We start from the raw sequence: 15,995 nt of genomic DNA, 5'->3' as shown, positions 1-15,995 counted from the left end.
GTCCATCTCCCTCCAGCAGCTGCCACTTTATTGAGGTTTTTGTAGTGAAAAGAGGAGGAATCATAGAGATAACTTCTCATTTCAACTAACTGGATCAGCCGTTCCTCATCCATGACTTTCAACGCGAGCGGCAGGAAGAAAATAGAAGCAGGATGAGCCGTCTAGTGTGATGTGGCTTCTACGAGCCGTTCAGATTCTGCGCCCTTTCGTTACGTAATGACGGGCGCAGATTTACATAGTTTGGCCTCCAATGCGTGAAACCACGCCCACAACTAACTCCGCCGGCCGGAGCTTCCGCCATTTTTTCGTAGCGGTGTATCAGTCATTCAGGCAGCCAATCAGCACAGAGCCTCATTATCATAGCCCCGCCCACTCAGAATCCCTCATAGATAATAAGGTTAGAGAATGGGAAGATAAAGACATGGCTCAGAGCCTGAATTTCTAATTTATTTAGCAAAAACAATCAAAAGCTTGTTTTTAAGACATTCAAGGCCTGTTTAAAATAGGTATTAGATGCCATAATAGGTTCCCTTTAAAATACCATTAAAGCATGGATCCATCTTGCCTCGGATCAACAGCTCAGGCTCACTTTGGGCCCTTTAGTAGCATCATTAAACACCAAAGCCAACCTGAGTATTGTTACTGACCGTGCCCATGGCATTATGACTGCAGTGTACCCGTCTCCTGATCGCTACTTCCTACACCCATCACATGGCTGAAATCATCTCAAACTGGTGGTTCTGATCAACACAATGATTTCTTGTTACTCCAAAGGTGTCCTCAGTCACCAGACCTCAATCCAGCAGAGCATCTTTGACTTTTGGTGGAAGGAGACATCTGCATCAAGGATGTGCATCTGACAAATAGTGCAGGCTGCATGTGAGCGACTCCATAGACGAGTCTCAGACTTGGTAGTGTGGTGGTGTCGCAGATCATTCTCTATACCTGAGATGATTGATGATGGGAGGTGGCTGGACTCTGACACCTGAACAACAGGAACCACTACTGTCCTAAACAAAAGGTGGGGGGAGGGGAGAGGGCGTGGAGGCATATGGGTCTAGACAGGATGCAACAAGGATTGTTCAAACTAAACGGTAGGCTCCTTTATTATATTTTACTACCGGCTATTAACAGCAACTGCATATGTGGGAGACATCAGTAAGCAATTACAAAATACAATAAACAATTAAATGATCCCCACATAATACTATGCATATTTAATTAACTAAAATGGAAGCTGCAACAGACATTTGTGTCTCTTTTTAGAGCTTACTACAAGGCCAGCAATCCATTTACTTGAAACAGTTTCTGGTTACAGCTTCTGTTAATTCTTACCAACATTAGCGAAATCAACAACTGAAAAACTGAATGTTTTAGCTTTGCTGACACCTGGTGTTCTGCCAATTTCTGCTACCTGCCGAGAAATGCTACTTTGTGGTTCTGCGCATGCGCACAATCGATTTTCAAAGTTTGATTGCCACGCTAAATTGATAATATGGGATGTTAAGTATTTTATCCTTCAAAATACACTACCCATGACCTGAATCGCATTACACTTTGTGAACATTATACGATAAAGAGAGAAAAAAACAATTATATCGCTTTATTTGATATTCATTCAGTCATTCGCCTTTATTTAACCAGGCAGGTCATTAAGAACACATTCTTATTACGATGACGGCCTGGCAAGTGACAAGGGCCATTTGGGGGAAAAAGAAGTGGGCTACGGAGTAAAATACAGTAAAATTGTAGCTCTACAAAGGTAGAAAACCACTAGGGAGCATTTTTTGGCAAAGCAGCAGAAATTGGCAGAACACCGGCTTGCTAGGTTTTCCTTTAGAGCCATTTCTCTCACAAACTCCATGAGTGTAGTTCCAATTCTCACCAGAAGGGGGAGACAAACGACCAGTTGTGTCGCAGAGTGTCGAGCTGCAGCCGCTGCGAGGCTGACATCATACCTGACCCAGTATCAGCCACGGTAGCCGAAAAAAGGATGAAAGAGGAAGATGAGAGAGGCCAGAGGAGAAAGACTGATCCATATTTTTGAAAGGAAAAAAAATCCTTCTCTTAAAATGGTCTAGAGGAGAAGGAGGGGGGTGTCTGCACAGAGAACAGAGGGTGCAGCTGGTGCACGCTGAAATGATGGCAGGGAGACAAAGCTCTTTGCTGTGGACTTCCTCTCTCACAGTTTCTCAGTCCATCTCTCCTCCTCTCTCCTTTCATTCCTTTCTTCCCCCTTTCCTTCCACCTACTCTAACCTCAGTCCCTCCTTCGTTTCCTTCTTCATCCTCTTCCAACCTTCCCTCCCTCCTTCTTCCCTCCCCTAGTTCCCACGCATGACATGGGGCCAGGCGGGCTGCTATTGTCCAGGATATCCCCTCCTTGTTAATGGTTTCCTGTGCACACACAGAGGGCCGCTGAGAGAAACAAGCCGCCTCATCTGATACCAGTCTTCGATATGTACCGCATACACACACACATGCACACACACACACACACACACACACACACACACACACACACACACACACACACATGCACGCACATGCACAAACACTCACACACGGACAAAACAAAAAAAGCAGCAAGTAAACACACATCCAAACCCCTCAAACAAACGCTTGAACAAACAAGTGATTATTTAGAACTCCTTTATTACAGGAATGTTGCTTTTAACACCAGCAACAACTTTAAACAGCAGAGAATCACATTTTCAGAGCTTGTTTATGCTTTGTACAACTGTAAAATATACAAATCTGCAGTGACTTTCATTAGGAGAACCCAAAGTAGCAGGTGGGAATGATGTGCTGATTGTTTTTATAAAAGGTTGTTGGTATAATTGCTTTGCCTTGTTTTGGTGCTTTGATTGATGGAGCTCATCTTGGCGCCCGCTGGCCGACAACCGCAACGTTGAACGAGTACATGACGATAACAAGAGGTGATGAAAACCAACCTAACATCATTTACAACAGAAAAAAAGGAAAACCCTATGTGATACATTGGCTGAAAAGGGCATAATTTACTGTACAGAGGCAACATTAGTCGCAGACACGAGCTCCTGCGACGGAGCACTAAATGATTAGTTCAACCAAGCTGGAAACTAACTTCTGTGTTCAGGATTTAGTCACACAAAACACCTGGTTTCAGTTATTCCGACTCAGACCTCCCCTCCCCTCCCCGCTGTAATCAGGGCACCAACACTTGGTTTTGGTGTTTCTGGGAAACAAAAAGGTTTGGGTGGGGGTCGGGCACTTTCGCCCAAGAACTTGCTTGACCATCTGGAAAAGCCATCCCCGACACGCCGGCTAATGTGGGTGAAACTTCTAAAGGGGTGAGCAGGAACCGAGGTCAATCAACACATTAAATCACTTCTGCTGCTTTTTAGTCGCGGTCTCCTTCCCCACTGATTCTCTTTCTGTACAAAAAAAAAAAAGATATAATTATCCTCCGTGGGATGTCAACATCATAGCAAAAAAATAGCACTTTCTTAACAAGGAAAATAAAGTCTTGTCCTTGAGTCCAGCTCAGCTGGTAGGTGGGTTGAGTCTATTAGACGATGGTGTTGCGTTTCTTCTTGTTATTTTAGTCAGAATGCTCCTATCTCCATGCCCCAGGGTCTGTAGGGTTTCCCCACGCCGGAGGTCTGGCCCGGGGGACTGAGGGCGGCGGAGGGGGAGATAATGGGGAAGGCGCTGAAGGCAAAGGGGAACGCTGAGAGAGAGGAGAGGAGCGGCGGGGAGAGCTTGGATGCGGATGACGGGACCAGCGCCGGGTGCAGGACTGTGGCGGTGGCCGCCGTGGTGGAGGGAACCCGGATCGGACCTTGATCCGAGTGTGGGGTGGCTCGGCCGCTGTGCCTCCCCGGGACGTGACTCTCCAACGAAGATGACGAAGACGAGGCGGAAGAAGAGGAGGGAGACGAGCCCGACGTGGACGACAGAGGGTTCTGTGGGCTGCTGGTGGTGCTGCGGGGCAGGGGGGCCAGAGGAGCCCCGGCTTTCTGCTGCAGGAGGAGGGGGTGCGTCAGGTGGGCGGGAGGGGATCCGAAAGCAGAGCCCCACGCCAGGTGACTGAGGCCGGAGTGAGCCTCTCGCTGGCTGGCGTAGTTGTTGAGGTGGGACACCAAACGCATCCGGAGAGGGTCTGTGCTGTCTAAGCCCTCGATTATGCTCAGGTAGCGGGCCGTCTCCGCCAGGCACTCCCTGAAACCCAGACCACGGTAGTCCATGGCTAGGGCGTGGGCGTCAAAGTAACCTGAGGGAGAGACAACAGGTTATGCATTTAAAAATCAACTGCAGACAATAAAAAAAACTTCTGTAGAAGCTCTGCAGAGAATCCCTCTGACCTTGACTGGACTGATATGAGTGTATTTGTGAGGTGAGGTTACCTTTGCCTCCAGCTGCATGAAGCATCTTCAGATGATCAACAGTCATCTGCAGAATCTCTGCTTTCTCCAGCTTGGCTGAACCCTTCAGAGTGATGACACAAATTGGCATAAGAAATGAGATCATTCAGAGCTTCTTCTCATGTTTGTGGTCCTGTTGATGGGGTTCCTGCTCACCTGCTTCTCGTAGGCGCTGGGAACCAGCCTGCGCAGCTCGCTCAGGCTGTTGTTTATTCGGTCACGGCGCCGTTTCTCAATTATCTGACCAAAAAAAAAAAAATAATATACATTAGACCTGGTGCATTTGTCATCACATGTCTGCAAACAGGCGACGGGTGGATGAAATAATCTGATAATAATGTAATAATTGCTCGGGGGTCATGTTCTGGGTCTCTGGAAAGCGCCCAGAGACAACTTGTGTTGTAATAGACGCTAAAAAAAAAAAAAAAAAAAAAATCACTGGGTTTGTATGTGTATATTTATGTATGTGTACGCATATGTATGCGTATATATATGTATATTAAATATAGTAATAATGCACATATATATACTTTTGGTTTCTAACGTCATGGTATCAATCATTAATATGTGTGCAGACAAGGTAAAAAAAAAAAGTAATAGACGCTATACAAATAAAACTGAATTGAATTGAATAGATAAGCGGATGTACTCACTCCTCGCCGCCGTTTCCTCGCCTGCACCTGAGTGGATGTGGAGGGAGACATGGAGCCCCGAGGAGAGCTCATGTTCCTGAAACACAAGTCACACGCAGGTTTGGTCCGTGCTCCAAATCCAACTTTGGCAGGTTTGAAACACTTTTTTTTTTATAACTAAATAAAATGCATACCCATTCTCATCCGCGCTCTCCTTCTCCACCTCGATGGTTTCGTCCAGCTCGCTGTCCGAGGAGCTGAAGTCGTGGTTCCTCTTCATGTTTGCTGTTAGTGAGTGAGTTAGTCCGTCCGTGCGTCGCTCGTGTCTCCCAGACGTGCGTCTGTGCAGGTTCGCCCGGAGCGACTCCCTTTGAAGCGCTCAGCTTTCCCACGGTGTCATTTCAACGACGCTGTTGGCCAGCGAGGGGGGCGGGGCCTGCTGCTCCGCCGACCAATCAGGGAGCCGCGTCGGGCTTGAGTGACGGCGGAGCTGGCCAATGGCGTCTCAGTGCGCCCTGACAGATCTGAGAGGCGGGAGGGGAAGCTGAGACGACTCACTCTTTGGATCCCCCCCCCCCTAAGCCTGTCAGACGTGGACAAAACAGGTCATGCGACCACTTGTCCCCATCTCAAATAGGTCCCAGAAAGAGACAAACAATTTACAAATCTACATTTAGTTATGATAAAGATTAGATTGGATTAGATTCAACTTTATTATCATTGCACATGTTAAGGTACCGGGCAGAGGAATAAAGTGACACCAATGAGAACAAAATGCAATGATGTTCAAACTTCCAACGAATAAGCTAATTATCTTGTAGAAGGGCTAAAAACATTACTGTTTACTGAAGCGTTCTTAAATTAAATACTTATCTGCTGTACTTTACTGCCCTTACTTTTTAACAACTTGTGGATTTTATTATTTTACCTCTTTTCTTATCATTTTATTTCATTTTATTTGTTTTCTACTGTTTAATTGTGTCTTGTCGCGTTTAATGTTGAGGTAAGGCACTTTGAATCACCTTGTGATGAATTGTGCTACATAAATAAACTTGCCTTGCCTAGAATAATCAAAATAAGCAGGCAGAGATACACAAAATGACAACAAATGACAAAGCGACGTGGGTCATAGCGGTTTGTGATCCTATTTAAAAAGGACTTGGCTGTTTCCTGAATGTGGCATCCAGAACTAACAAGCTGTAAAAAAAAAAAAAAAGATGTCTGTTTTAGACCAATAACTATGCTATTGTACTAGTGAGCTCATTTAAACATATCTCCTCAATCTTAGTCTGTCATCATCGGTGGCGTCTGTCTCCGCAGATCAAAACATTTTAGCAAGTCAACCTTTATCCCAGGAAGAAAAAAGAAAAAAAATCATTCCCGTTTCTTTCTTTTTTTTGTTTTTTTGTTTTTTTGTTTTTTCCTGACAAACATGCGAGGGATCCTTCCTGACATAGAGGATCTCTGTACAAACTTTGACAGCGGTCCAGTGGACTTTCGATCCGTGACTGGCCCGCCACCCCCCTCCCTCCCCCGTGTATGTCCCGGTGGTGACGAGGAGTGGCTGGCCGGCTGTCAGCACGCGCTGGCCGTGGGAAAGTTCCCTAACCGGCGCTGATAACCAATCAGAGGCCGACGGCCGTCTCCGGCGCTGGAATGAATGGAGCAATTGGTCGGGGCGACGGGCGGTCTGCGAGCGAGCGTGTGAACCTGTAATCCAATACTAACTCAGCCCGGGAGGAGAGACAGAGGGAGCACCGCCGCAACCAGAGGAAGCCACCAAGTCTAATCTTACCCCACAGAGAGACCTCATGCACGGTGAAGACTCCGTGGCCACTTCAAGGACTCTGTTGCGAGCATTCAACAAAAGTCCATAACGCTGCGTGTCCCAGGAGTTTCCACATCATCACCACAGCGCGAGTGGTGGCTCCTATAATAGGCACACTACGTAAATAATTTGACAGGGCTGCCGTGTTTGTATACATGGGGGGGTCATGTTACTGCATACGGAGCTGGGGCTCCTTTCTTTAAATATAACAGTTGCTTATATTCCCCATGCACGAAGAGAATATAAAAGTCGTGACATAAGATGGGCTGGTGCAAAAGTAAAATCTTTTCTTTGTCATCACTGCAGCAATTTAGTGCTGGAAAATGCAAGTCCAGTCAAGTTCTGCACTTGTAATCAGCTCCAGAAGGCTGCTGAGGTTTTTACATCACAATAAATATCTTTTATAATGTTTTTTTGTGATACAAAAATAGGGTTTGGGGTATATCCATTTAAAAACAGGACTATAGGGACATGAAGCTTTGTGGTTTTCTTTTGTTCAGACAAGGATCCGATTTCTTACCTTCAAACTTTTCTGACAGTTTCGGCACAACTGTTTCTGCCGAAACTGTCAGAAAAGTTTGAAGGTAAGAACTCGGATCCTTGTCTGAACAAAAGAAAACCACAAAGCTATCAATCTGAAGACATAATGAACACAATAACTATAGGGACATAAAGTCTTGCAAATTTCTGGAGCATTAAATATTTGTGCATATAATGAAATAATAATAATAATAATAATAATAATAATAATAATAATAATAATAATAATAATAATAATAATAATAATAATAATAATAATAATAGATATAGAATTCAGCAAAATACACAAAAAAAAAGCATAAAACAAAAGGCTAAATGCATTAGTTCCAATGAAATAGCTTCCATTGGGCCAATAGAACCAGTGAAACAGGCCCCTCCTTTCAACTCAATTAATGCCCATCTAATTATTTGTAATATGTGTAGCATAAACAGTTGACATATGACAATATTTGTATTGTGGTACTTCAGAGCTAAATACAACTGTAAACACTCAGTGTGGTTACTTGCACTTCTAAATCAAGCTATTGGCAACAATCTAGTTAAGGATTGAACTGGAGGTTCAGAGAAATCCAAGTCTACATGCACAAGAACACAATCGATTATTGAGGGAGGTGCGTTCAACTCCGAGACGCTAGGTGGGACCACACGCACTTTCACGTTGGCGTTCTTCCGGTACAATTAGTAAACAAGTGCGAAGCAGGACAACAACATGCCAAAATAATGGACGCTAACGATGCAGCAGCTCTGTGAATGTTGTACATACACAAGGCCCCGTTTACACATAGCCGGGTATTTACAAAAACAGATATTTCCCCCTCTACGTTTTGAAAAATTCCATCGTTTACACGAGATCGTTTTCAAAATCTCTTCGTTTACACGGATCCGCATAAATACGCTGTTAACGTCATGCCAGCCAATCAGAATCCTGGAAAAAACATCAACAAATGACACGTGTAACTTTCAGTTAAGGCTGATTTATGGTTCCGCGTTACACCAACACCGTACGGCGCGCATCGCCGCGTACCCTACGCCGTAGGCTCTGCGTCGATTTAATGCGGGACCATAATTCAGGCTTTACTTCCAAGACGGAACGAGAGTCTTTCGTTTGGAGTGACAGAGAAGTGGAGTTACTTTTAAGTGTGACTTTAGAATATAAAACAGGTAAAATACAAGAAAATATTGACGGTGGCCAAACTAATTGTAAACACAGGTCGCACACATGACGCTGGTGACGTTTCTGTTGCATAATGTGACGTTCTGAAGCCTAAATCTCCGTTTTCCTCTGTTTAAACGCAAACGTGAAAACTGAGTTTTTGAAAATCTCCACTTTGGCCCGAGTTTTCAGAAATGATCGTTTTTGGTGACTTTGAGCTCCGTTTTCGTGTAAACGAACGGCCAAAACTCATGAAAACGCCTCAGTTTTTGCTCCGTGTAAACGGGGCCTAAGCCTGATTCATGTTGCAGGTACGATGTACACAAAGTCTCCCTCTTCTTCTTCTGTTACCGTGTTGTTGTGATGTGACTATTCCTGCTCCCGCTGTGTCGTCAGTGGGGGGGTCCCGGGGCGGTCAGTAACTCGGTTTAGCGTGGGTTTGTATACGTGCCGAAGTAACTCGGATTAGGACGCATTATCTGGCACTAAAAGCTCGATCTCAAGAGCTTCAGTTCTGTTCGACTACAGCCCGGCTAAGGTGTATACATGGCTTTTAAAACTTCGATATCGGTCGGATTAAGGCAACAATTCGACTTTCTGTTAGTGCATGTAAACGTACTGGCTGTAATCAGCGTGGATCCACAAAGAGTTACGTGTTGAGTCTGACTGAAACCAAGCGACTGGAAAAGTAGAAACTGTTCATGATTGAGCATGCACGACAGTTTAATGTTATTAATATGATACTGAGGAATGTTGTGCATTTAAAAAGCAAACATAGGCGTGCAACACATTTTTAGCCCAGAAGCGTAATATAACAATTCTTTGTGTCTGAAAAAGCTGTCGATTTACTAAGAGCCTGTTTCATGTTGACCCTAAGTTAGAGCTGTATATGCTTTATAAATGTTTATTATTTCCATTGTTCATTGCCATATTTAATGTATTTCAGACTCGTTTGCACTGATGTCATTGATTTAATCCGGGACATTCACAGTTCATCCCGGGTCATGCTAGCTCAGAGGAAAAAATCTGTTTGAAATGTTATTAAGGGTCTTTCTTAAATCTGTTTCATTTTTATCAGGGACCAGACAGCAGCAACAAAAGACTGTTGATGAAGTATAGAAATATGGAAAAATCACATAAAAGCACCCGTCCCCTTGAGAGGGACCGAGCTGGTTGAGATTTGAATCTCAACGTTAACAAAAATCAGCCGAGAATCTCACTGTAATAAAAACGTTTGCATGCACATGTGTGCCCATGCAGTAATATCGTGATCCTTATCAATGGGAGCCGAAGGCGTAATAGTCATCACGGAGTTTAGCGGCCGCCTTGTTTGGTTTATATGAATGAGAGGAAGCACTTAGGGCTGTTTTCAACTCATTGTTGTTGTACAGGGGGATGCTTATAGCAGGACAGACACAGATGCACTCATGCATTATTTGAGCTGAGCATTGGTGAGCTATCTGTGTGTGTGTGTGTGTGTGTGTGTGTGTGTGTGTGTGTGTGTGTGTGTGTGTGTGTGTGTGTGTGTGTGTGTGTGTGTGTGTGTGTGTGTGTGTGTGTGTGTGTGTGTGTGTGTGTGTGTGTGTGTGTGTGTGTGTGTGTGTGTGTGTGTGCATGCATGTGCGTGTATGTGTGTGGGGGGGACAGTGGGAGCTGCCTTCACACACGTCCGACTTCATGCAACTTGAAGCCTTTGTCTTAATAAACACAGGTGTGTGTCCGCATTAACGTCTGGCTGCTTGTGTGTGTGTGAGTGTGTGTGTGTGTGTGTGTGTGTGTGTGTGTGTGTGCAACTAGTGGGAGTGGGAATAAGAGTAGGGAGGGGAGGGCGGGGGGGGGGCTCTTGTTGTATTTCAAGTTCACCCAGAGTTCCCACGCTGTTATTTTCTGCCCGGCTGTCTTTGTTCTACTGGTCTCATCACATGTTGTGATTAGTAGGGCCTTTCAGAGGCCGCCCTTTGAAGGTGAGGGCCAGCAACACCACATCATCAAACCCCCCCCTCCCCGCCCGTCCTCTCCTCCCCCTGCAAATCAGGCCACCGAATCGAATCAAACTCACAGCCAAAACTCAGTGATGCTTCACCTCATTTGCTCCCTCTGTCATGTATTCACTTCTTCTTCTCTTTCATGTCTAATTTACATTGTTTTGTTTTTCGTCACGTATTTTCTTGTCTTCTTTTTTTAGATCAGGCCCTCTCCCTGCATTTTCTTTCCTCCCAGTGACTAATTTCTCTGTGAGATTGAACTCGAGGGTCATTTCGAGTGTTCAGACCTTCTTATTAGCGTTAAATCCTCTGAGACGCAGACGACTGAAACGCACGGGGAGATATGCTTATACAGTATATACTTAGAGATTAAATATTCAAGTTCCCCTCAAGTCATACATTTCCACATTCTTCCTGTACTGTACAAAAAAAAAAATTGGGGGGGCTGGAATTCCAGTTTATGAGAAAGCCACAACTGCTTTTTGCCGCAATTAAATGGCATCAGTTCAGACAAAGAGCGCCTAGACTGTCTCACCAGAGGAAATGCTAGAGCACATTCAGGCTTTGAAGCTGTTTGAAAGAGGGATTTCTCCAATATCCACCCCCCCCCCCCCCTTCCCTGTGCTGTACATATTTTTTGCATCAAGTGTAATTACTTCTGCCAAACGTGTTTACAGAGTGGCTCGCATGTCGTCAGGTGTCTCGTTGTTTTGGTTTGTTTGGATGTGATTTCCTGCGAAGAGCTTCGGTAACCCTGCACGACTTCGGGGAGTGTAAATCGAGTCAGGCTGCAGCGACGACAGACTGACTTTGATGAACGATGTTGATGCCACGTCCAGGAACTCTCAGTTAGTCAAGTCATGCGAGACTGTCGACTGCCTGAACGCTGACGTGTGTTCCCGAGGCTCCGCGTGGAGTTCAGGCACGTCATCGGCACAAGTGTCGCTCTAATGCCAGCCATGCTCGTCGAGAAGAGATCGGTGCAAGCGAGAGTCTGATGTGAAGCCAACTATTTCCTTGCAGGGTTTGAAAAATAATGACTCAAAATCTGAACCTCTCCGGAGAGTCTTCTCTGGTGAAAATGATCAGCTGAGGGCTGCTACCTTATTAAAGGCTGGTTCGTAAAGGATTTTGTCAGCCTCTTCTCCTTTCATCAACTATGCAATAAAATAATAAAAACAAAGTTTTTCCTGCAGGAGTGGATTTTTATTTGCTAATTTTCCTGACATGGTTAAAACATCAGATAACTAATCTTACAATAACACCTCGAGCTGATGCAAAGTGACAGAGGAAGTTACAGAAACCTGTATTGGAGTTCATGGAAAAGCAGGAATAAGCTTAAGCAGCCAAGTAGGTAGCCATTTATGATGATAAATGTCTCACATAAAAATTACGAGGTGCAGCTTCTTTGTTAAAAGGCCATTCTGCTCCTCGGACGTCTGCAAAGTCGCTTTTTCACGCATGAACTCCAGACAATATCCGGAGAATCGGACCTCGATACGGTCGGCGGTCGTCCTTTCACACAGGAGACTGTCCGTGTCAGACACATTCGCACCACAAGCCATCATTCTTTTTTATTTAGATTAAGAGGGGCTGAAGAGTGTCCAAGAGGCATGAAGCAGGAAGCAACACCACTGTCATGTGACCAGTTCAGGGTCTGTTCATACACAACAACATCTCTGTTGTCCCGGAAAAACCCAAAGATGATTTTTGTAGATATAAACGTCTCTTTATTACGGAAGAGTATTAGAGCCAGGCAGGAGAATAAAACAATATTTTAGAGGAAGGTTTTTTTTTCATTATGCACTTCGAGAAAAAAGTCGAAATGTCAAGAAAAAAGTTGAAATGTCGAGATTAATGTTGAAGTACAATTTCAAGAAAAAAGTCGAAATGTTGAGAAAAAAGTCGAAATGTCGAGATTAATGTTGAAGTACAATTTCAAGAAAAAAGTCGAAATGTTGAGAAAAAAGTCGAAATGTCGAGATTAATGTTGAAGTACAATTTCAAGAAAAAAGTCGAAATGTTGAGAAAAAAGTCGAAATGTCGAGATTAATGTTGAAGTACAATTTCAAGAAAAAAGTCAAATTGTTGAGAAAAAAGTCAAAATTTCGTGAATAAAGTCGAAATGTTGAGAAAAAAGTCGAAATATTGAGAAAAAAGTCGAAATGCCGAGAAAAAAGTCGAAATGTCGAGATTAATGTTGAAGTACAATTTCAAGAAAAAAGTCGAAATGCCGAGAAAAAAGTCGAAATGTCGAGATTAATGTTGAAATATAATTCCGAAAAAAAAGTCGAAATGTTGAGAAAAAAGTCTAAATTTCGTGAAATAAAGTTGAAATGTTGAAAAAAAGGCAAAATTTTGACTTTATTCTTGAAATTGTATTTCAACATTATTCTCGACATTTCGACTTTTTCTTGACATTTCGACTTTTTCCTCGAAGTGCACAATAAAAAAAAATCTTCCCCTCTCAAAATATTTTTTCTCCTGCATGGCCCTAATACTCTTCCGTACTTTATGCACTGTTTTCTACCCATGCCACATATTTACGGTGGTCCTAATGACGGTTACCAGCTGCAGGATCTAGGCCTTCATGTTCTGGTTAAAAAGCTGCTGCATTTGGGACGTCTCACTCATCAAAACCTCATAAATTTAGAATAAACATAAAAACTGAGGAGCGTTTTTTGCTTCACTGCCGAGTTTAAAAGCACAAGAACGTGTTGGCATCAGGAACCCTTCACGCGGTCGACGTGCAGCGAGCCAACCAGCGGTGCAGGAATGTATATACGCTTCTTTGGGGGTCACTTAAACCAGATGAGGCCTCGGTGAGTCAGTAGACGCTAAAGTGGCGCGGCGTCTGCAGGTTAGCCACAGACAGATGTTCATCCGCTCAAAACAATGTGTGGAGCCACTCTCTGGTGAAACCCTGCGGAGGGTGAGCCTTGTTATTGTTTATAAATAGAGATGCGTGGAGCACGGAGGAAGGCTAACTTTGTTTCCCCTGACAGGGAGAGGAAGTAACGGCTAATTCTGCTCCAGACGTGTGTGACACCAGACCATTGTCCCTCAGAGAGAGGGGGGGGGGGGGTTAAAGCAAAATGAGCCATGAATGTGAGTGTCTTTAAGGGGGTGGGCTGTTTGTGAGGGAAGGGTGAGGGTTGTGTGTGTGACAATCCCGTATTGTGCTTGTGGGGGGGGGGACGTGGTTTCATTGTCTGCCCCTGTCAATCACTGCTAGTTCCCCCGTGAGTTTCGTTGACCGCGTCTTCTCCTCCACCCGTTTCCACTCTGGACACGTTGCTCAGAACGCACATGTGTATTGAGGAAGTGGGGGACGTGTCGGAGTTGACCCGCTGACACTCATCTCTGTCTCGTGTCCCCATGGGAGGTGTTTTAGGACCTCCCCCTCGCTCCTTTTCACACACAGAAACCCACACACCCGGAAAAGGACAGAAACCAGCCAGACATCAGTGTGAAGATGAACACAGCCATTGAATATGAGGATGTCATCTCAATCACCACAAACTTTGACTACAAGTTGATTCTTTTATTTTGTCTCTTTTTAGATTCAGTTTGAGTTAAACCCCCTTTTATAGATAAAGACACAACATCTGAGCCCGGAGACCGACCCCTGAGCAGTGTTGACTCTTTGCAGATCCACTGCCAACAACTAAAGACATCGGGGTCAGGACTGTTGTACGTCTTCACCTCACAAGGCCGTTCACAGACATTCAGAACAAACTGGAGGGACGAGAGTGAAAGTACTCGTGTTCAAACGTACGTGTGCAGTGAAGCGACAAGTAACGGCTCTGTTGCTCCTGTCAACCTGTGAACAGGTGAACAACAGCTGCAGCATACGTGAAGTCCTGGTAACACTCTGTAGATCACTTTGGGACGATGCAAATACATACATAAAATTAAATAATTGATTTAAGTAATGTATGCAATTTTACTAGAAATAAAGTCTTGGTTGCTTTTAGGTTCAAATCCACATAAAGCTAGTTAGCATTTAACTGGTTCAATATTGATTTATTTACATGTGCAGCAATATAATAAAGTGTTGTGCCTTTTTATTCATACACTTAATTTGAAATTAGTTCAAATTAATTAATAACTAGTAAAATAAAAAAATAATATCAACATTTCTAAATATGGTAAGCGGTGGAAAATGGATGGATGGATGGATTTCTAAATATGGTGTTAGCTAAACGTTCAAGCCTAGAAGGCTATCTAAGAGTGCTATAAATAGTTGGGACACTATTTTGTCCAGTACTTGTTAAACTTATATTATTATTTTATTATAATATATATTATAATATTATTGTTTTTAAAAATTTTAATTTATGTTATTTGTGAATTTATTTTTGGGAAAAAGGGGCAGATTAAATAAGATTCTTCTTCTTTCTGCTCCCTTTTCATTAACAATTTATGAACATTTGTGTTTGTATTTGTATTGAATAGTTTTTTTTTTTTGAATGAAATAAAGAATAAAATGAAATTAAACAATAAAAAATCAATAAGTAGCATAAAAGACGTTATTCAAAAGTAAAAGTGGGACTAGTTTCACTGTTGAGATGCACGTGTTAGTGTGTTTATACAAGAAAACAGCAGGGATAAATCTTTATTGTTTGTATACATTCGTATGTGTTGTGGTCTCCTGGTGAGCTGTTTCCCAGAACAACCTGGAGCGCTTTCCAGGCTGAACGGTTGATGGACATATGTTTCAAAGATCCCACTGGTGATTTTCTTTCTTCCCACAGGAAACGACGGGGACCTGAACACACCCTTTCATCTGCATCTCTCTGATCTCAATGGTCCCTAATCCTCAGTCTGGTACACTTGATATCTAAATTCAACAGGTGGATGGGATGTAGAAGTTGATTTGACTCCCAGTTTGAATCCAAGAAGTACCTGCAGGTCGTAATCATTGCTGTCTGGTTTCATTAGTGGGGGGTGGGGAGTGGGGGGGTTAGTGGGTGTGACTCCTGTCTGGACTCACTGAAACTCCTAATGGGTGGTCACTGTGAGAGGAGCGGGAGAGTCACGGAGAACAAAGGCGGTTACTTAACTTTCATCTCAGCTTGAGGTGATTATTCGCTTCGAGTTTGACCCGGTCGCGCTCTCCAACTGGCCTCCAGAACACGAGCCAGGTTTGGACATCTCAAATCAGAAAATGATGCTAAAGAACATTCAAATAATGATAATCATGATCATAAGGGTCCTGAGCAGCCGCTTCTTTGAATTTAATAAAATCAAATCAACAGTTTTTTTGTTTTTTTTTTAACTTAGTTTTTATTTCAGTATCAGCAACTTATACATTCCTTTACATACATATTGTCTACCTTTTTACATTTATTCCATCTGTACTCACAGACTAGTTTGCACTAGGGATGGGCGGTATGGACTAAAAAATGTATCACGATAATTTCTGGCATTTATCCTGATAACGATAAAA

The 15,995-nt window shown here is 43.6% G+C and overlaps 1 protein-coding gene across 1 annotated transcript; it reads right to left on the bottom strand.

Annotated features, from left to right (window-relative positions):
* Nucleotides 1–2,634: 2,634 nt before the first annotated feature.
* Nucleotides 2,635–5,399, bottom strand: hey1 (hes-related family bHLH transcription factor with YRPW motif 1). The gene is made up of 5 exons (XM_061741831.1): nucleotides 5,232–5,399; nucleotides 5,059–5,134; nucleotides 4,562–4,645; nucleotides 4,388–4,469; nucleotides 2,635–4,254 (listed from the first exon to the last, which is right to left on the bottom strand). Exons 1-5 carry the CDS (start codon nucleotides 5,315–5,317, stop codon nucleotides 3,587–3,589), a joined length of 996 nt encoding a protein of 331 aa, XP_061597815.1. The 5' UTR covers nucleotides 5,318–5,399; the 3' UTR covers nucleotides 2,635–3,586.
* Between the last annotated feature and the right edge of the window lie 10,596 nt (nucleotides 5,400–15,995).

The sequence above is a fragment of the Cololabis saira genome, chromosome 15, assembly GCF_033807715.1.
Source record: "Cololabis saira isolate AMF1-May2022 chromosome 15, fColSai1.1, whole genome shotgun sequence".
NCBI classification, from domain to species: domain Eukaryota; kingdom Metazoa; phylum Chordata; class Actinopteri; order Beloniformes; family Belonidae; genus Cololabis; species Cololabis saira.
This window is presented reverse-complemented; position numbering and strand designations above follow the sequence as displayed.